Genomic DNA, 21,638 nt, shown 5'->3' on the forward strand with positions numbered 1-21,638 from the left:
CAGAATACACATTTTGTTGTGTAGTGGGCTGTGTAGCTTCAGACCGGTCAGGATGCCCATACTGACTCCTTTCTACTGCCGAAAGCATGAACAATGAGCCTGTGAGAATCAGAACTGGACCAAGGAGGAGTGGAAGAAGGTGGTCTGGTCTAATGAATCACGTTTTCCTTTACTTTACGTGGATGGCTGGTGCATGTGTTGCTCACCTGGAGATCGCCTGGCACCAGGATGCGCTATGGGAAAAAAGCAAGAGCCAGTGTGATGCTTCAAGCACAGTTTTGCTAGGAAACCTCAGGACCTGCCATCCATGTGGATGATAACTTGACACACACCACCAATATTGTTGCAGACTGCGTACACTGATTCATGGAAACGGTACTCCCTGATAGCTGTGGCCTCTAGAAGCACAACAATGAGTTTGAGGTGTTGACTTGGCCTCCAAATTCCACAGTTCCTCAATGCAATCGAGGAACTGTGGGATGTGCTGGAAAAACAAGTCTGATCTGTGGAGGCCTCACCTCATGACTTACAGAACTTAAAGGTTCTGTTGTTAACATCTTGGTGCCAGATACCACAGCACGCCTTCAGTGGAGTCCATGCCTCAATGGCTCAGTGCTGTTTTGGCAGCAAAATGGGGGCTGCCACAATATTAGGCAGGCGCTTATAATGCTATAAATGATTGGTGTATATACCTCTGTCAGAAAGATTTTTCTGTGTTCTGAATGCATGTTTTACAGCTGCAAACGCCTTTCACAAGCCTCCAACAACTAAACGCAGATAACGTTTACCAAACAAAGATGGACTATGTTTAACATATGACTATACAACCTCCAATACACCAGTGCAAACACGCAAATGAAGAGAAGCAGTGAAATCATATAGTTCCTTTCCCATCCTCTTCTCAACTCAAAATTTAAAAGCAAGCAGACAAATGCTCCTGAAGGATTACATGTTTAAAGAATTTGAGGTGAAGCTGGAGCTTTGTCTGATGTCAACACTAGAAGGTCTTTAAATCACTTAAGATACTGCTTTTACCTCCTTATGTCACCTCATGTGACATCTCCATAAAATACGTTTGTTTCCTATATCCAGCTAACTGCTGGGATTTCTTTAACCACCGCTAATCAAACTCAGGTCGGTGGGGGACTGGAGCCTATCCCAGGCGTTACTAGGTGAGAGGCGGGGTACATTCTGGACAACTCAGCAGTCTATTATGAGCTAACAAGGAGAGGCAATCAGTCATGCTCACACTTACAAGTATGACCAACTTATAATCAGCAATTAACCTAACATGCATGTCTTTAGACTGTGGCAGGAAGTCGGGGTACTCGGGGAGAACCTGTGCAGACACAGAGGGAAGTATGCAAACTCCACACAGAAGTATCTGAACTGAAGACATCATAATGAGGTCAAGGGAGAGTGTGCTATCTGTGAGGTTCAATAGGACCCCAAGTATGAGACTGCTGCTCATCAGAGTGAGTAAAAACTCTGCAATCACAATTAGTGCATATACATACAGAGATTCCTTGATTTGTCAGTCAGATGTCACCTTGTTTGTGATCATTTTTTTTGAAAGTTAGTTTAGGATTATGAACCTGAAAGGACCACATCAGCAGACAGGTCAGGCTCTTTATTGGTTCAGCAGCAAATCTACTGTCCTGTCTTGAAGAGGAATCCCCAGTTAAAATCTAGTATTAAAAGCTTATTGGCCTAATTAAAAGACAAACTGTTGTTCATTGAAGTAATCTTTCCTCCAGGGCTATGACTCAAAACGGGTAACTTCTGATTTTAAGTAGAACTTTTTATATATATATATTTTAAGATACAGAGATCAATAAATTTAGAAATACGAATTAATTACCTTGTATTTAAACCATGGATTTTAAACACTGATTCCACACTCTGTGGTTGTATTTAAATGGCTGTATGATTGATATGATTAAAAAAGACCATAAGCCCCCCACATCTTTTAAAAGACCCGCAGTCTTTCTGTGCAAGATTTTCCAACAGGTACCCTGCGCAATAGTGAGCACGCCACTGTAAACGTGAGAACAAAACTGAACCACATCGATATCAAACTCACTCTGAACTGCTCTTCATTTTAAATCCTGATGCATGCTCGATCATCCATTCAGCACCAAGCTAGCCAGCGCATGGCTTTAGCTTGCTATTTAAAAGCAGATGATAGATTTTAAAGGACTAATAATGTGTGACTTTTTAATACAACAACACATATAATTGCTCTGATCTATAAAAATGACAAAATACCTCCTCACCTCAAAATGTACACATAGTTAATAAAACCACGCCTACGCGTGCAAAGAAAATATGTGACATTAATACATTAGACATGCACCAGCTCTCGGGCAGCCACGTGCTTTTATTTGATTTACAACTCGGGATTGTAAAGGGTCCCAGTGTTATTACCTAATTTAACTGTCAAGTGACTTTCCAGCTGAAGTTCACGGTTCCGACCGTGCTTGAACGCATCGGACGCAGGAGCTCTCCTCTCTCACTGAAGTTGAGCTGCTACACTCATGCAGCTGATGCTTGTGCAGCTCAAACGACTGTTCAAGTGAACGGCTGTTTGCATTCATCAGAAGCTGTCGGAGGGAAATCTGTGTTTCAAAGGAGGATTTATGGTCTGGATTCAGGGAACAGCACCGGGTCGGGACAAACGGAGCCCACAGAGCCGAGCAACAGGTAAGAGAGCGGTGGTGGCATCACAGCTGGATGGGACAGGAGTATTAAACTTGACTGATCATAATAATTCAAATCCCCTTGGATCCAGTTTACTTAATTGTTTTGTTGCTTTTAATCCAATCACGTTTTTGATAAGGCAGGTGAAGTGTTATTTGTTGCAGCACAGTTTGGGGTTTTCACAGAAGCTCAGTGATAAAGGCTGATGGTGGTGTTGTAATCATGTCCATAAAGTGTGAAGGTCACGGGAGGAGATGAATCTCACTGCTCCTGTGCTTTTAATGTCACATAAACAAGGAAAGAGACAGGAAGCTACATGAACCCTTTCTGCTGTGTTTGTGTGAGCTTTAACTTTTGTCAGTAAACTTCACTAAAGTTTATCTTTCCTGCTTCCTTATAAGAGCTAAAAGATGCTGAACTTTGCATTGTTACACGTTCTAATGTTGTGCTCCAGTGTAACCCTGATATTGTTCCCTAAATTGTGTTTTAAAGTGCACAGATGTTTCCTTTGTTGGCTGCCACTGATATTGTGCGCGCTTTCATGGTTTCTTTGTCCAGTGTTCAGAAACCGTGGATTCAAGTCCATTTCCATGCCTCATTTTATTGAGCTGTAAATATTTCATGGCATGTGAACTAAACAAGATGGGTGTCTGTGGTTGGGTAATAGTTTTCGCAATAAAAGTCAAATAAATGAAATCCAGATAAACAAAATAAACTAAGTTGGGCAGCTGTCGAGATTTGAACCGGCACTGTAACGTTTTAATATGACTGAAACTATGTTTATTTCTTTGTTTGCTGGCTGGCAGACATCATGGTGAAGGTCAGGCGAGCTCTACGGCTGGTGCTGGGCATGCTCAGTCTGTCCCTGCTGCTAGTGGTGCTGGGGGTCTACACAACGACCCGAACAGAGAGCCTGAATGTGACTGGCTATGCATCTGGAGTTATTGTAAGCTGTTTTTTTTTTAAAAAAAATCATATTTGATTTTATTTAGTGAGACATCTGGTTGATACGACTAAAGAAATGTAAAAAGTTGTCAGGAGGAACAGGAAAGCATCTCAAGCTGCAGTAGCCAAAGGTTTTGCCTCACTCGGTGCAGATTTGGTAACCTTCATCTGAGTGTGAAATTAATTATGGACGGCTGTATTGATTTATATATATTGATTGATCATTTTAAACTCTTTGCATCTGTTTGGTTTGTAACAAACCGTATGCTTTTAAATTTGGTCCTTTGGATGATTTCTTCAGCTCACCCTTGGATCCTTCCTGGGACTTCTGGGACTCTGGCTGGAAGAAAACCGCAGGCAGCTGGTATGTTCAGCCCTCCCTGCGTCTCTTTAATAGGAATAAATGCAACACGTACATTAAAACAAAAAGCTCTGAAGACGTCTCACTAGTGACAGCACATTATTTTACAGTAACAATGTAACCAATTATAAGACACTGTCATTGGGCTGTTTTCAGTAAGTAAAAAGAAAAAAAATGTATTTTTTTAGGAAAGCGGCACTGATCTGCCTTTATCCAATGGGTGTAGAGTGAGCTAATCCTGGTTTTGTCTGCAGTTATTTGAACTTGTGTGTGTTTCTCTGATAGAAATTCTAATATAAAAAATCCTAAACTGTGAAAAACACCATTAAAAAACTGAGTGTAGCACAAAAGTTGGTTTAAAAAAAGGCAAAATAATGTGAATATCGTCACATGACCTAGACTTTACTACTCAAATGAGGAGAAATAATGTGAAACAGACAATAGATGTTTTTCTGGTTTCTTTCAGTTTAAGTATTCATCACCCACACTTTACGATATATCAAAGGAAGCTTTCAAAACACTTCTAGGTTATGTGAAAACCAGCAGCTTATCCTGTCAACAAAGAGAAAAAAGGCGTTGACGACTTTCACTCTGCTTGGATTTGGTCCAGTTTGGATTTTGATCATATCATCTTAGCTGGTGAGCCGCCACAGAAACAGAAACATCATTTGATCCTATTTTGCGTTGAATCGGTGAAAAATGCCAAAGATAAACACAGTTTGACAGCCTTAAACAGACAAGTGGAGGACAAAAGAAGAAGTGGCAGGTCTAAAAACAACTATCTGAAAATCGTGTTTTTAAGAAATAGGGAAAAGAAAATCCAGCAAAGAGCTGACACATGACCTGAGAGACCTTAAGCTGATCCGTCCACTGTTCACTGAAGCCTTGGCAGTAATGATCTCAGTGGAAGTTTGAAATTTCTGGTCCAAATCATCTTCAAGAAAAAGTCAGAAGAGGTACAAAAGTGAGTGTCTACAGCCATCTGTTAAACATGGTGGAGAAAATAGTAAAATCATACTTGGATAGAAAAAGCACACAGTGGAACACCATCAGTCATGGACTGGCCTCCACAGAACCCACAGCTCAACATCACTGAAGCAGAGTGGGATCATCTTGACAGAGAACAGAACAAAAGGCTGCCAACATCCAAAGAAGAGCTTTGAATGTCCTTCAACAAGCCTGGAGAACTGTTCCTGAAGACTGCTTAAAGAAATGACAAGAAAGCTGCCTGAGAGAGTTCAGCCTGTGTTAAGAATAAAGGTGGTCATACCAAAGACTGACTTCAAAAGCTCATTGGAATTATCCACATGCTGTTTTTGCCTCATATGCTGTATTTCCACGTCTGTTTCCAAATGTTTCAGTAAATCGATGCAGCTATTTCCCATTTTCCTGGCAAAATATAAAGAAATTAAGTTTGGCTCAAGACTTTTGCACAGTACTGTTTATATAATTAACAGGTTCCACCTTTAAAAAAATGTCTTTCATAATATTTTACGCCTCTCAAAGTTCGGTTTTTCAAAAAACACGGTTTTAAGTGCTTTGTGAGGAAACCTAATAGCTTCACACCTACGATACATGATCCACATGAAAAAACGCTTATGTGTTGGAGAGAAAGAAAAAAACTTTTCCTCAGCTTTTCTCTGCATTCCTGTCAGGCTTCCCTCCAGCCTTTCATCTGGCACAAATCTTACATTATAGCGCTCTCATTTGTGTTTTCACCTTTGCTTCTCCTCCAGCTGACCGCTGCCATTGTCTTTCTCAGTTTCGGGATCGTCGTCTCTTCTGTGTGCTTGGTGATCGACGGCGTCTGCATTGCCTTAAATATGGTGAGATACCTACACTTGCTTGTAACCTCAGCAGATGGCTGCACAGTTAACTGAAGACTGTGAAGCAATAATAAAGGACCATGCTGACCTCGTGTTACAGTTTCAAATCGGACTGAGTGAATTTTGGAAGAGACCGTTTTATTCGACTTCAAACTTACCACTGTTTGCACCGAATAAAGATTGATTTGAATGGTTCTGGGTGAAATGTTGTGGATTGTTTCTCATGTTAACTTTTGCCAGGACATGCGGCCACTGAAAGCAGGGAGATGTCAGTATTACAGCAGCGGCAACTGCTACATCTATGAGAATTTCTACACTTCTGTGAGTAGAGACACGCTGAAGGAAAACATTATCCTGTGACTAATTCAGATACATAGTCACAACCAGTCCGGATAGATTCGAATGTGCAGGATAAACCTCCAGTTGTGTTGTCTGTATGTTTGTGAGCTTGTGGTTCGCTGCCCAGGTGTCGTGTTGGAGTCTAAAGGAGTCTTGTACCATGACGGTAAGAAGTGGAACCTGTTACTGCTGCGACCTGTATGACTGCGCCAAGTGAGACATTTAATCATTAGTATTCAGTAATCTATGTCATATGTGATCACAGATTGAACAAAATGATAGACACGTTCATATACATCCATACGTTTTGGGGCAAAAACACCTTTTTTTGCATTTTCTCTGTTCACCATCACAGTGGACTTTAAATCAAACTATTAAAGTGTAAATTTGCAGCTTTAATTCAAGGGGTTTAACCAAAGTATTGCATTAACTCTTTATGCATTATAGTCGTTTTTGTACAGTCCCCATTGTGAAATGCCCAAAAGTAATCACATAGTTGTGTGACGAGCAGGTTTATGGTCAGGTGAAGCCTGTTTCCTTATTAATTCACGACAAAATCAGCAAACATCTGAAGTTGATTCAAATTCTTGAAATTGCATTTGGTTGCTGTTCAGTGGAGAGCTCGACATCCAATGAGTTGTCAGCAGAGATAAGTTAGGTCATCATTAAAAAACTAAATAAACCTACAAGACAGAGAGATGGGAGTGACCAAATCATTGTTAAAATGAATTGGATTGGATTGAGCAGCTCAGCGACACCATAAGGCTTTAACCCCTTCAGTTAAAGCTGAAAGTCTGAACTTCAGTCACAAATATCCTGATCATCCGACTTTTATGTGTTTTGTCTTACAAATCATTGGAACTAACCTGCTCTGTGGCTTTGTTATGCAGTGGAGGCTACCTCAGCAACTACTATGAATTTGTTGGAGTAGAAAGCTGTGAGGAAGTCTTTACAGTGTACATTTTAATTTGGACCCTCGCCGGCCTCAACCTCGTGGCCTTCTTCACAGGAATACTCACCACAGCAGTGCTGGGCAGCATTAGAGAGTTGGTAAGACATTCACAGCAACCTGTGTGTCATCTACATAACAGTGAACCTAAATGTTATATTTCCTGAAAATACTGCAGAGAGGAAGGAGAAAGAAAATAAAGAGCAGAGGTCCCGGGACTGAACCCTGTGGCACACCACAATTAATTGTAGTAGATTGTGATCTGTGTGCATGTATTTACACAAACTACCTTGAACAAAAAAGTGCAACAACACAAAATGTGGTGGATTTTAAAGCTGCACTAGTTGATTTATGACCTGTAGAGCAGGTAGCAAACTGACATCAGACGTCAAACTCACCTTTTTGCACCACGGACCGGTTTATGTCCGACATGACCGGCCTTTAAGGTGTCACGGATAAATACAACAAAATAAAGCCAGTACCGGTACCCAAAAAATTACGATTTATTCATCACACACGGGAAAAGACCCAGGGAAACCAAGTTAATGATAAAAACGATTTTAAAAAATAACAACCGTCAAAATTTCACACCCGTGTGACTTTCTCACAGATTGTTGTTTCAACTACAGGTGGACACATAATGACACCTACATTCATTGAGGAGACCTTGATTCAAATAAAACGTCTAAAAAAAAGTGTTGCCAACAAGGTGTGGGGAGGGGTGTCTAAATAAAGTTAAGGGAGAAATTTGCCCATTATGTCCTCCTTCGAAGATGGCGGTTGATTGCTAGCAGATATTTCAGGCTAAGGTAACCCTCTAATGTATTTATTACTCTGTCATATCTCAGCCAATGTTGTCCTGTCGCTTCAGTTGCTCTGCTCAGATTTTTAAAAATGTTTAATTTTTAAATTTTCCATTTGGAAACATAAAACAGCCAGCAACAGTTGCAAGACTTTAGCGTAAATAGCACGATAGCAGGCATGTATACTGTAGGGGAGAGATTAATGTTTCGTCTTTACCCCTCACCAGTGCAGAGAGAGCAAAACAGAAAGGAAAAAGGATAACAGGAGAAGGAAAACACTGGAAAGCGAGCGTGGATCATGGCACCATCTGCTCTCACGTTCCTGCTGCACAGTATGCAGTAGCCTAGTGCAGTTGTTCAAAAGGCCAAAAATGATTCCCTCCCAAATATAAAATAAAACCGTCTCACTTTTACAAATTCCCTAGATACTGGTCATTCAACACTGAGTCAGACTAAACTCAACACTGTGAAAATGGAAAAATAATTCTGACTGCATGAAGTGCAGCATCTTAAAGCCAAGCCAAACAGCCATAAAGTCTGTCTCTCATCTCTTTGCGTGCCTTGACTGTAAGAAGTGATTACATCCAACCACAGAATACAGCCTTCCCACTCCTGACCTCCCTACCTCACTTTCTGTACACGGATAAAAAGATCCCAATAAAATAAATAAGTGTCAAAAAGTATGTTATTAATGATGAAAGGTGGTTTGATATTATGGTTTTTCTAATATTAAAAAAAGAAAATCACACAAATCATGCAGACTCCATCACATTTTGAATCACGGGCAGCACATTGTAATACTCACATGTGCTCCTCGCTTCAAGATCATTCTCTCCTGTTTAAAAGAGAAAAACTCTCGCACTGGCTTTACTCATTCATAAGTAGTTTCGTCATCTTATTGTAGCTGCATTTCTTTTTCTTTGTTGAAGTTTCCACTGGAGCGTGCCAGCTTTGTGGTGACTCATGCTCTTCCCTGTTGTGTGGGCAGTGAGATCAGGCTGACCCCAGATGACAGCCTTATTTATTGTTGTAACAACCTCTGCATTAAAGAAAAACTTTAGGAAATGTGTCTGAATTGCAGCGCTAACTGTTGAAAACTAGAACCAATCAAAATTTGGGACGTGCGGGATGAGAGGCAAGAAATAAAAGTGCTAGATAAGATAAGATAAGATAACCTTTATTAGTCCCACACGTGGGAAATTTGTTTTGTCACAGCAGGAAGTGGACAGTGCAAAAGTTATGACGCAAAAATTAGAATACAATAAGAATAAATACAGTACACAGCTGTACAGAATAGAATAAAATAATATACTATATACAGTAGAATAAAATAGAATAAAAATATACAATAAGATAAAAATAGAATACGAATGCTATATACAACTGAGTAAAAATACAACGATGCCAGAAAAGATTATTGCACTTAGTGTTATTGCACATGTGTGGATGTGTGTGTTTGTTCAGTTAAAGTCTTTGTTGTGGAGTCTGACAGCAGTGGGGAGGAAAGACCTGCGAAATCTCTCCGTCCCACACCGTGGGTGCCGCAGTCTCCCACTGAAGGAGCTGCTCAGTGCTGTCACAGTCTGCTGCATGGGGTGGGAGACGTTGTCCAACAGGGATGACAGCTTAGCCGCCGTTCTCCTGTCACTCACCACCTCCACTGGGTCCAGAGGGCATCCTAGAACAGAGCTGGCCCTTCGGATCACCCTGTTCAGTCTCTTCCTGTCCCCAGCAGAGATGCTGCCGCCCCAGCAGACCACACCATAAAAGATAGCAGAAGCCACCACAGAGTCATAGAAGGTCTTCAGGAGTGGGCCCTCCACTCCAAACGACCTGAGTCTCTGCAGCAGGTACAGCCTGCTCTGCCCTTTCCTGTAGTGGGCGTCTGAGTTATGAGTCCAGTCCAGTCTGTTGTTCAGATGAACACCAAGGTACCTGTAGCTGTCCACAGCCTCAATGTCCATACCCTGGATGTTCAGTGGTTGCAGTGGAGAATGCTTGTGCCTGCGGAAGTCTACCACCAGCTCCTTGGTTTTACTGGCGTTGATCTGGAGGTAGTTCAGCTGGCACCAGTCCACAAAGTCTTGAGTCAGTCCTCTGTACTCCTTGTCGTCCCCATCAGTGATGAGGCCGACTATTGCAGAGTCATCAGAGAACTTCTGCAGGAAGCACTGGGTGGAATTGTGGGAGAAGTCTGCAGTGTAGATGGTGAAGAGGAACGGAGCCAGAACCGTTCCCTGTGGGGCCCCCGTACTGCAGACGACCCTGTCCGACACACAGCCCTGAGTCCTCACATACTGTGGTCGGTCGGTGAGGTAGTCCAGGATCCAGGTAGTGAGGTGATGGTCCACTCCAGAGTTCTCCAGCTTGTCCTTCAGAACCGAGGGAAGAATAGTGTTGAAGGCACTGGAGAAATCAAAGAACATGATTCTCACAGTGCTTCCAGCGGTCTCCAGGTGAGCGAGGGAACGATGTAGGAGGTGAATGATGGCATCATCCGCTCCAATGCCAGGCTGGTAGGCAAACTGAAGTGGGTCCAGTGATGAGCTTGTTAGGCGCCGAAGCTGAGCCAGGACCAACCGCTCCAGGGTCTTCATCAGGTGGGATGTCAGAGCCACCGGCCTGTAGCTGTTGAGGTCCTTGGGGCGTGAAGTCTTTGGCACTGGTACAACACAGGAGGTTTTCCAGAGCTGTGGGACTCTTCCCAACCTCAGGCTCAGGTTGAAGAGGTGCTCCATCACCCCACACAGTTGGTCCGCGCAGGACCTGACGACTGAGTCCCGCATGAAGCGGACACCTGATTGCTGTGCAGCCAGAAAATTGTAGTCAGACCACGTGTTGCATTGACACTGTGGTGTACAAGAGCATTGATTTGTCTGCATAATAAACTCTCCCTTACCTCTCATGCATGTCTTGAATGGTCTCTCATAAAAGTTAAATACAAGGAGAGTGATGCAATAACAATGTTCCTGAGACTGCTTGGCAGGCGGTTCTATCAGCAGAGGCTAACAGAGCTGTCTCTGATCCGCTAAACCTCAGTCCATCGGTAACGTTTATCAGAAACATACCTTCACTTTTCCTCCTGCTGCTTCCACTCAAACTGTCACAGACGCAGAGTTCAAAAGACTTTTCCCACCAAACTAAAATCAAAGCTTAGAAAAAAAAACAATTTTCAGAAGCGTTATGTTGCAGCTTCATCACATCGGTGTTGTTTTCACTTTGAGAGATAAGAACAAGAACAAATCAAAGACAAATGTTTTTCACTTCCTTCAATATATCATGTTCAGTGACAGTTTCCACAGAAGACATTGTTGATGCATAAGATAAGATGCAGTCAGTCTGATGTCAGTTTGCTAATGAATGGGGTCAAGTTGGCAATTATATGCAATCTGTTTCCAATAATAGAACAGTTCCCTGAGATAAATCATCAAAAATCACATATCTGCTGTCCTGCTACCCTGAAACCAGAATACGGCCGCTGAGTCAAGCAACCTTGACAGCCAGAGATAGAGATTTTGTAGAGACCCGACACACTGTTCCCGTGTTGCTTAATCGTTTTTATTGATTTTGCACACGAACACTGTTTCCCTGGTTCGGCACAAGCGTCCGCTAGCGTTCCAGCTGTCTCGCGCTATCCCGTCTCTGATCTCCAACCTCACTATAAAAAGGGAGAAACCTGATTAGTTAGATCATGTCCACCTGTCGCTCCAACCTCCCTGGCACTGCTCCTTGAGCTCACTGTACCACCCCTCCCCTGCAGCTGACCCAGGGACCACACCTCCGCCACAGTCAAGATAAGTGTGCCCAGTGTTGGATGGTTTATCAGTTTAGTGGATTTACTGTAAGTTATCTCAGGATGGTGTACGTGTTCGTACTATTCCCAGTATATTTTAATTTATTTAATAAAATATCAATATTTGGTGTCCCAATATCAACAGATTTTTTCCCCTTCTTTGCACTTACCTAATATCATGTGTGTGTGTTTCCCTTTCTTTGCCTCAGTGGAGCAGCAGCCCTGTGGCTGATCCCTCTGAGAAAACAGCATCTTCCCCAACAGCTCCTCTGCTGATGGACGCCAATATACACACAGCACACCAGCTCCACCCAGTCAATGTGAGGTCAACACCGTCTCTCTCACACACACACACGCCAACACACAGAGATACAATTACAAATATATAGTGGCTGTGTGAAGTCTAAACTGTTTCTCGTGTAAACTTCTCGACTGGCCAGCAAACCTCTCTGTTTCCTCCCTATATTAAAAATTCCTTTAAAGCTAATTGTGGTTTCAAAGTGTCACACAAAATGATTTCATGCAGAATTTTTCAGTGTTTCTTTATGATGGACTTTGGAGACCATGGTGTAACTTATCAGCCACAATACTAAAACACTCATAGGTGAAGTGATTTTCTTGTCATGATAGTACCTGTTAGGGGGTGAGATATACATCAGTCAGCAAAGGAATAAATTTAGAAGGTGAGGCGGTAGAAGCTGGAAAATTGGGAAAATGTAAGGATCTAAGAGACTTTTCCAGGGGGAGTCAGAGGACGTCAAAAATGGCAGGCCTTGTGGAGTATTGTGGATATGATGAGCAAAAGTGGATCCAGAAGGACAGCCGGTGAACCAACGAGGGCATCAGAGGAAGTGTGATGATCTGGGCAAACAGATTCTGCCAGGAAACCATGCTTGTCCTGGCCTTCATGTGGATGTTACACTATATTCCAAAAGTATTTGCTTATCTGCCTTCAAACGCATATGAACTCGAGTGACGTCTATAACAGCTTCAACTCTTCTGGGAAGACTTTCCACAAGGTTTCAGAGTGTGTTTGTGGGAGTTTTTGACCATTTAAGGTCAGACACTGATGTCGGAGGCCTGGATCACAGTCTAAGCTCTAATTCATCCCGAAGGTGCTCTACTGGGTTGAGGTCAGGACTCACCAAACTCGCTCATCCACGTCTTTATGGACCTTGCTTTGCGCACTGGTGTGCAGTCATATTGGAACAGGAAGGGACCATCCCCAAACTTTTCTCACAAACTTGGGAAAATGAAATTCTCCAAAATGTCTTGGACCATTCTCATGGCAACTGCCAAAGCCAGGCTCATCCATCAGATTGCCAGGCAGAGAAGCACGAATCGTCACTCCAGAGAACACATCTCCACTGCTCCGGAGTCCAGTGGTAGTGTTGCTTGCTTTGAGGAAAAAGAAAAAGGTCAGAGGAAATTCTTTACATCTCAATCCAACCAAACATCTGACAGATGTGTCACAAAAACAAGTTGAAGATTTTACAGGATCGGCTGCTGAGATATCAAAGACCGCTTTTAAACTTTTACCTGAAAAACTATTCTTACAGTCATTCACAGATCTGCATCCTTCACTGAGGCCCAGTGCAGGCAGTAGTGTTTCTTGTTTCTTTGCATGTTGGCATTCGTTCATTGTGGCTACAGCAATAAATTCCTGTTCAGTATGAATGTTTTTTAAAGGTCATGCTGTGATTTTCACTACAGATACAAGTTTGTTTTGAATGTAGTGTACCCCGAAAGAGCTCAAAGATCATGGCTAAGATGATGTAATAATAGCATCTAGTTCTGGTTCTGACAGGAACACACTCAGAGGTGAACCTGCAAGTGTTTAGTGACAACCACAGTAATGTCACATCGTTTCCAGCAGCACATTTCAAAAAGAAGTGTGCTTTGATTTGCATGAGTTGTGGTTCTGATCGATCCAAATCCAGATGCAAATCTTGTTTGTTCACATTTAAAACACAGCACTGCGTTCAGTTTTTTTAGTACCCCGTGGGGTTTCGGTCTGTTAATTATGCTTGGAGAAGTGTTAGTTAGCTAGTATGAAGGAGATTATAAGTTTAAAATAAATGAGGAAATTTTTTTTTTTTTTTTTTTGAGAAGGCCACACACAAGTGTTTAGGTGGAAAACAATCAGGGGAAGCCAAAGCTCTGTTTTAAATCTTCACGGGCCCTTTCTAATCCAGAAACCTAGTGTTTTCCACGAACCGCAGCTCTGTTGACCACCCACATCGGAGCAATTTATTGGCTGCATCTTAATAAAATAAACCCACGTGTTTACAACCAATAATGCTGAATGTTCCATCAGAACAATTAACAAGGCTTCTGCAGGTTTGATCTTAAACAACAGTTCGACTGAAACAACGAGCTGTCTGTGAAGGCCCGTGAAAAAGGGGGCCTCGAGTCGGGGTTTTAAACTCAAATGCATCAAAAGGGACCGGGTAGGCTCTACAGTGCTTCAGCTGTTTTCTTTTTTATAACATAACGGGTTATAAAACTAATAATTTATTTGAAAAGTGTGAGTTTTCACTCAGAAGCTGTGAAGTCTGTGGTTAATGTCTCTTTTCCCTTGTCCTGCTCTCCCAGGGAGGATCGTCGTTTTGCTCTTCAGCAGAGAAGGCCAACCCGCCTCCCTTTGCCCCACTGGCCGGCGTGCCGCCTTGCAGAGCCCACGGCATGTCTGTGTGAGCAGCAGATTCACGGGACGATGCCTCGTTATTGTTGGGTGCATTTTAAACAGCAGATGCAGCTTAAAGCGGACATGCAGAAGTTTAATGGAAAGCGTCTGCAGCTACTTTACATTATATGCAAAGAAGAAAACAGCTTACCTAAAGCCTTTGAGTGTAAAATGTTTGCAAATGCAGTGCTTTGTCCTATAAATCTTTTCATTGTGGACTTTGTGCGTAAAAGGCTTCCTTTTTCCCCTGACACCAGGCAGAGTTAAAACTTTGCATGACCTAAATGTCTCATAGAAGATATATCGCTGATATTACTCGATGATGAATAAACAGATTGAAACAGATCAGTGTGGTTTATTTAAATTACAACAGACAGTTTTTCACCCTCTCTGTGGTGTAGCTGGAGCAGGAGATGCACACGTAAGAAGCGCAACACATAGAAAGACTGCACACGCACTTCAGGGACCACAAAGCAGCATCCTGTATGATCTGTGTATTTAACCTTAAACTCCTGTCTGAGTGTGTGTCTACCTTCCCAGATGGAGCTCTTTGTAAGGTGAGGACGTCTCACGCTGTGGTATAAATTCAATCCTCTAAACCCAAATATTTTTCCACCCAGACATTCAAAACTTGCCCCCTCCCCACCAGAAGAGCGAAAACATGTCTTTCATGTTTGATGTTTATTATCTTTTACTGGTTATTAGCGCTTACCCTTAGCGACCTTGGCAAAAATCACACCAGCTTATCAAGATCTCGCAGATGTGCGCTGAGCACAGGCAGTTAAAGCATGCCTTACTTGTATGGTAAACAGGTTAAACTGATATCTGGACTCAGACCAAAGTAATAAAAGTCCTGCTACCAACACTTTTAAAGTGTTTCTAGGCAGCCAAGCTAGTTTCCATCTTTTATGCTAAGATCTACATTTCCAACTGTACAAACGTCAAGCTCGCTCATCACAGTTTGCCACAAAGCCAGCTTAGCCTCGCTCTGAAAACTAACTTTCTACAGTTAGAGGGCATGAGATGATACCTGCAGCCTATTCAGGTTGCACAGGTAGTCCAAGAAGGTTTTTGCTGCATCTTCCTCAAAGTCTCAAGAGTGTGGAGGAGATACCAGGGCGCAAGCTGTGGCATAGGGCTTTAGACGGGTATCAACCCAGCAGCAGGACAGGTAAACGCTCCTTTGTGCGAGGAAAAACAGCATGAGCACGCTGTTAGACACAGGGTGGCGAGAGGGTCCAACATATTTTTGAGTCGGGATGAGAAATTAATTCAGCAGAATTTAGTTTGTCTTATTGGTGCAGCCCATCTATGCAATCCCTCCTTGCTAGCCAACAGTATCCTGACTGCTGTTATTATGGAGATAATAATCTCGACTGTCAGACTTTAAGTTGGCACAGTGAGCCCTGGGTCGCTCCTGGTGCACGGCCTAATGAGCCCAGTCCGTTGGTGGTTCCTTCACGTTGAAAACATTGGTGCCATTGGCTGGCCCTCAATCTGCTATAGACCTGAATCCAATTGCAAACCTTTAGCAAGTTATACGCAAAATTAGACAACTTGTTTCTTTGTCTGAATCGTGGAGGACACTGTACGCAGGTCACATCAGCGCAGTAGGAAAACAGACACCTAACAAACAGAAGAGGCACTGGCAAAGTGTTTTTATTATGAAGAGACACAGAATAGACCATTTATGGAAAAATAAAATGTTTAATGTGTATAAAAATAACAGACATTCAGAAGAAACGAGCTGGAGATGTGACAATAACATCGAACTGCTCACCGTTTACTGGACAAGAAGAGACTTTAGCTTTAAAAAAAAAAAAAAGAAAGAAAAAAAAATTCTACAAAGCCTTCAGACGGTCATCTGCACTCACACTTTGCTTTGACACAGAACAATCTGATTGGCAGGAGAAAAAAAAAAAAAAGATTGTTTTTGCAGGTGTATCTGAAACAAACTGCAGTGATATCAGATTTTGGTCCTTCTTAAGAGCCATATCAGATCTGCATGTTGGCTAATACCTTAATTTCCCCTGTGTTCACCTGATAGATCAAAGCACATATGGACATTTCCCTTCCTGTTTGGTAATCTTATGAAATGAAGCTGGCTGTAGTCCAACAGGAAAGTCACATGTTTCCACATAGAGATCGTTTATAACAACAAACAAATGAAGAAACTTCCCCTATTAAAATCAGACAGATTAAAACAACCCCACCCCGTTCACGTTTTATGAAAATAAGCACACATACACCACCCTCTAGTTTACTGGCCTTATTAAAACTAGCAATGGAGTTAGCATGCAAGCTTATGCGATACAACAACAATTGATTCTACGCTAGCTTTCCGATTCAGATGTCGAAGTTTGACATCAGAGATTTGTTTTTATTCAGCGTCACTCAAATCATAAGCAAAGTCCATTAACCGAATCGGCGTGAAATCACTTTACAGTTTTATTTTGGCTCCGATCAGGCACGTTGTTCACTACTGACGTGCACGTGAACACGCGACATTCACCGCAGTAACACTGTGTTAATCAGCTTCAACGAGAGGGAGTTTTGAGGGAGTTATGGCCACGAGGAGCCAATAAGGAGTGCGCACGGGCATAGAAAACACACACAAAACAACAACAACAAAAAAAACAAAAAAACTGAAAGCATCCAGCCTTGACGAAGTCGACAGACTGAGAACAAAAGTACCAGCTGAGTAATACATTAAAATCAGTGTTTAAAAGAGAGAGAGAAAAAAAAAGGTACAAAACATTTTCCTAGAAAAATATATTGTTAAATGTACAAGACATGCAAGTTAGAAATAGATAATGGACCAAAGACAACTCATGAAAACAATCACAGACAAATAAAAGAAAAGACACAGTTAACCCTGTAATATCAGCATTCAATGTTTAAACTTTAGATGTTCAAAGGAGACCCGTTATGCTCTTTCACTGCTCCATGTTTGTATTTCTTCTCATTTGATCGTCTACCTAAAATAACCTGTTTGAGCGTTTGTCTCTTTAAGGCTTTGTGAAATCCTTCCTTCTGATTGGATGCCCTAGATATCCCCCTATATGGAGCTGAGATGACCATATAAGGGGATATCCACTCTCTGACATCATCACCATCCATGAGTAGAAAAAACACAACAAAACAACCTCTGAAACAGTGAATGTAGAGCAGTGTGAACTTTTAACTCTGCATACACTTGTTTATATGAGCACCCACAATTAAACCTGTAAGTATATGAGAGAATTTAGAAGCATAACAGGTCCACTTTAATTTTGTCTCTATTCAACACTTCATCGTTCAAATGGGAAGCAGACTCAAAACCACAGGAAGGAACAAAAAAAGAACTCAAAAATCAAGACTGAATCAAAGTGATTGTTCACTGGTTCTTTCAGAGGGAAAAAATGAACAAAAATCCCCCCCAAAAAAAAAAAAAACAATCCACCGACTGATAATCAAAATCAGCCTAACTGGGGGGAAATTTTGCTGGTTACCACTTAAAAAATAAAATTGAGGAGCTGGTTTGTGTCAGTTACAAACAAACTGAATTCAATTAAAATGGAGTAAGACCCACAAAGTAAATTTGATAATCTCTATTTTACGCAACCAATCTTGATTATTTGCTATTGCTTTGTTCATCTGATGCAACCCTACTCCTGCAGGACATGCATGCTAGAATATGAGTAACTTTAAGAGTCTGACAGTTTGTAATAACATCATATTTTTCCCTTTACTACACAGACGTTTCTCTACTGGTCATTGCAGCAGAGTGCTGTGGCAAACAGCTGTGCCACATTTCAAGAAAATTCCCTAAAGACGATGAAACAAAACAGCTGGAGCCGCGATAGTAAAGAAGGAGGACATAACGTGCGCACTGGCGGAGATTGTCTGGACTAAAGCGTGAAAGACAGGGGCGATTTTGTTATTCCAATTGGTTCCTCTCTGCAGGTTGAACATCATTTCTTACATAAGCCACTGTTAGTAAGGTTTCAAGGCTCTCAACACGACAGCACAGATCTGACGCACACCGTACCGATACGATTCACAATCACAGGGAAATACAACTCTTCACTACAGTCGTGCTATCAGGATTCAAAACTGAACGCATGCAAACTGCTTGCCTTAAGTCACTAAAAAGTAAAGGATATGTTAGCAAAAACGTACACATAAACCAAACATATATATATTTATATATATTCATCTTATTTATCTCCATTTTTAAACCATTTGTATTCAAAATACATTAATTTCTTCAAGTTCATGTTCAAACCTATGAAATCGTCTTTGGTCAAGAAAAATATCTTAAAATCTACAGGCTATAAATGTTATTGTACAGGAATGAAACAAAGGATCATGTAACTGATCAAAATGGGGAAAGCTGATACCAAGTATCCAATCATTTTCTATTTGGAGTGCTCCAAATATTTAAAGTGCTTTTGCATTATTCCCTCAGCATTTGATGTGAAAGAAACATCCGTCAAAGTAAGGCAGACCGGTTTAAATGTTCTTTGAAAATATACATTTACATTTGTTCAGGAGGAGGAGAAAAGACTGAAGTTTACGGGGGGGAGGGGCCTCCAGATTGGTGATTAGGAATCAACTGTAAAGACAGATGTTCACAGATGAGAGGAGAGCATCATTACAGCTGTTCGTATAAAACTCTGTGAATAAAAGAAAAAATTAGCAGCCTATTCACACACCATCTAATGATGCCCATTTCACACAGCTGTACGTAAAAAGGGGGACATAAGTTAAGACACGGATAGAATCTGTGACCTTCACTGCAGAGGACGGGGAGGAGATGAGGCAACATACTTCAAAAAAAAAGAAAAAAAAGAAAAAACACCTAAGGGTTCATTCCTTTCGAGGATGAAGGTGCGATCCTGGTCAAGCTCACAAGCTTGTTCTGGCTCCCCTTCTCGGGCTGTCACTGCTGTAGTGGACTCATGACATGTGGAGGTCAGGTGGCGTATCATTCACCTGGTCGCACCTTTTCTCACTGGCACAGCTCCTGGGGCTTCTAATGGACAACGTAGGCGCTTTGTTGTGATGCAGGCGTGGCTGCTTTTGGACCAGATCGCCCCAGCCAGGTTAAGAGGTTTTTCCCACTATGGGGTTGTCACTGAAACGGGAAGGAAGACAAAGATAATGAGTAAGTGATCTTTCTGAGAGTCCTGGGCCACAGCTGTAATAAAACATTAAAGTTAGGGCGTTAGTCCCTTAAGGTCAAACTTTCTTTTGTTATTTCTGCAAGCTTCCCAGCTTTACTTTTAGTGTCCAAAACTTTTGAACTGATCCTCAGGTGTAGCGGAGATCCAGGTGTTCGTCCTGGATCATCATTATCATTATAGGGCAGGGATAGAGGGGCCATAGTCAGAGCTAGGATTAAGGTTTGGCTTTGCTGTGTGACGTGATTGTGTTTCCATGTCGAAAAACTATGACATCACAACAGTATTAATGGTCCCTTGCAGTATTAAAACCTGGACCAACATCGATGATGATGATGATCCAGGGACAACAACAACATGGGGATATCAGATGCTGCCCTGTGCACCTGTGATGTCCTTTGCAGGGCTTTAGATCACAACTTTAGCGTCTTATTTTGAAAATTTCCCATTTTTCTTTGCCATCGTGTTCTGCACTTCCTCTACCAATTTAGATCACATAGTCCTACTTTCAGCATCCACACTGCAGAATGTGTTTTAGTATTATTAATAAGATTTCCACATCATTTACCGTCACTGCATTATATACTCATACTGCGTAAAACTGGTGTATTGTAATAATGTAACATGGAGACTTACAGGCTGCCGTACTGCCGTACGTCATTCCTGCTATTGTGCTGCCGCTGCAGCTCCTCCATGATGTTTCGGAGCTGTTTCAGTGTGTGAAAGGTCTCTTTGGGTTCCTGAATGGTGAACTTTGAGTATTCCTCCGGCTCTCGCTGGGGGCCCTGATACACTGCCAAACTGGCACAGGCATCTGTGGAGAGGACAAACATTACAAAGTGCAACTTCAAGTGCTCGGAAGTGAGATGGTGAACACGAAGACGGCAGGAAACAAGTTTTTATCTACGCGACGATATAGTGAAGTAACAGCTTCATTAGCAGTATGTGCAAAACAGTTTACCCTCGCTCTTTTACACAGACACCAGAGTGAAAGTAGAAAAACTGAGATGGCAGACTGGGTGTCCGAGGTGTTCAGCCCAATGGGGAAAACCATGTGATACAAAAAAAGGAGGCGTGTTTAATAGTTTGTATGAAACGTGGATGCAAACAGTGGCCCTGAGAGGTCAAATGCACTGCAAGAAAACACCAGTACATAGAAAAACTCCTGCAAAAGCACATAAAACACAAGAAAAATAATAATAATAAAATTACAAAACAAAACGGAAGTGTTTTCCTCCTGTAAGCGCGTCCCAGTGCAGTCCGGTGCATGTTTTGGTTTCTGTCACTTCCACAGCTCGTCTGTCCTGTTATTGTCTCCCTAGAAACACTTTGTTGTGTTTTGTGAGATTTTCCTGCTACTTTCTTATCTTGCAATCCATTTGTCCTCTCAGAGCCACCGTAGATTTAGCTTTAAGGTCAGATGAATGAAGCCTGTGTAAAAGTGCCCTAAGTTGGCCACCAGATGGCGATAGCTGTGTCTGTTAAAGGACTTCTGTTACTAGACAAGTCTGTGGGAAAATGTTTATTGAGATAACCAAACAGATTCCCGATGACTTTATGGGCTTAGTCACTCGTTTTGGGTCACACTGAATAATAAATTAAATCTATGTTGTAAAGTTTGGCGATACTGTGTTTGAGGAGGATTATCTGTGGGATGGTTACCAAATGCTCAGCAACAGATGATGTCACAGTAGCTACGTGACCATTTATACTGTCTGTGGTTTTGCTTTAAGATGTTGGTGCTCTAGTGGTCCTGAATTAGACCAACTTCACCTCTAAATCACCAGATGAAGGCTGAAAATGAGTTGTCCCGCCACACTGGAAATTAAAAGTTTTGCCCTCAGTGGTTCGTGTGAAACACACCATAGTGTGGAGAATGAATGAATTTAAAACCTGACATCTTCATACGTTGATTGCTTTGATGGCTGATCCCACAAAGGACAGCTGCTGGTATTTAAAAAAAAAAAAAAAAAAAAGCTCGCAAATGTCTGAGAGACAAACACCAGCTGATCTGACCTCACTCTGCACAACACTGGGCCTAATGTATACATAAGGCTTGTAGTTTTATACG

The 21,638-nt window shown here is 41.9% G+C and overlaps 2 protein-coding genes across 2 annotated transcripts in view; one reads left to right on the plus strand and one right to left on the minus strand.

Moving 5' to 3' along the window:
• Positions 1-1,403: 1,403 nt before the first annotated feature.
• LOC146618593 (transmembrane protein 255B) lies at positions 1,404-14,413 on the plus strand. Its single transcript, XM_085370638.1, has 10 exons — positions 1,404-1,475; positions 2,601-2,703; positions 3,507-3,646; positions 3,947-4,009; positions 5,743-5,832; positions 6,073-6,153; positions 6,299-6,384; positions 7,062-7,221; positions 11,926-12,036; positions 14,312-14,413. Exons 1-10 carry the CDS (start codon positions 1,404-1,406, stop codon positions 14,411-14,413), a joined length of 1,008 nt encoding a protein of 335 aa, XP_085226764.1.
• Positions 14,414-19,331: 4,918 nt separating this feature from the next.
• The window catches only part of rasa2 (RAS p21 protein activator 2), a 28,516-nt gene continuing 26,209 nt past the window's right edge, over positions 19,332-21,638 (minus strand). The window contains exons 23-24 of the mRNA XM_085370077.1: positions 20,204-20,381; positions 19,332-19,521 (exon numbers count right to left, since the gene is read on the minus strand). Of these exons, the coding sequence (XP_085226203.1) occupies positions 19,491-19,521; positions 20,204-20,381 (209 nt within the window). The 3' untranslated portion in view covers positions 19,332-19,490. The remainder of the gene's footprint in view (positions 19,522-20,203; positions 20,382-21,638) is intronic.

Source organism: Diplotaxodon limnothrissa, linkage group LG14 (assembly GCF_057381915.1).
Source record: "Diplotaxodon limnothrissa isolate DT_005_m linkage group LG14, D_limnothrissa_male_GT1.1, whole genome shotgun sequence".
In the NCBI taxonomy this organism is placed as follows: domain Eukaryota; kingdom Metazoa; phylum Chordata; class Actinopteri; order Cichliformes; family Cichlidae; genus Diplotaxodon; species Diplotaxodon limnothrissa.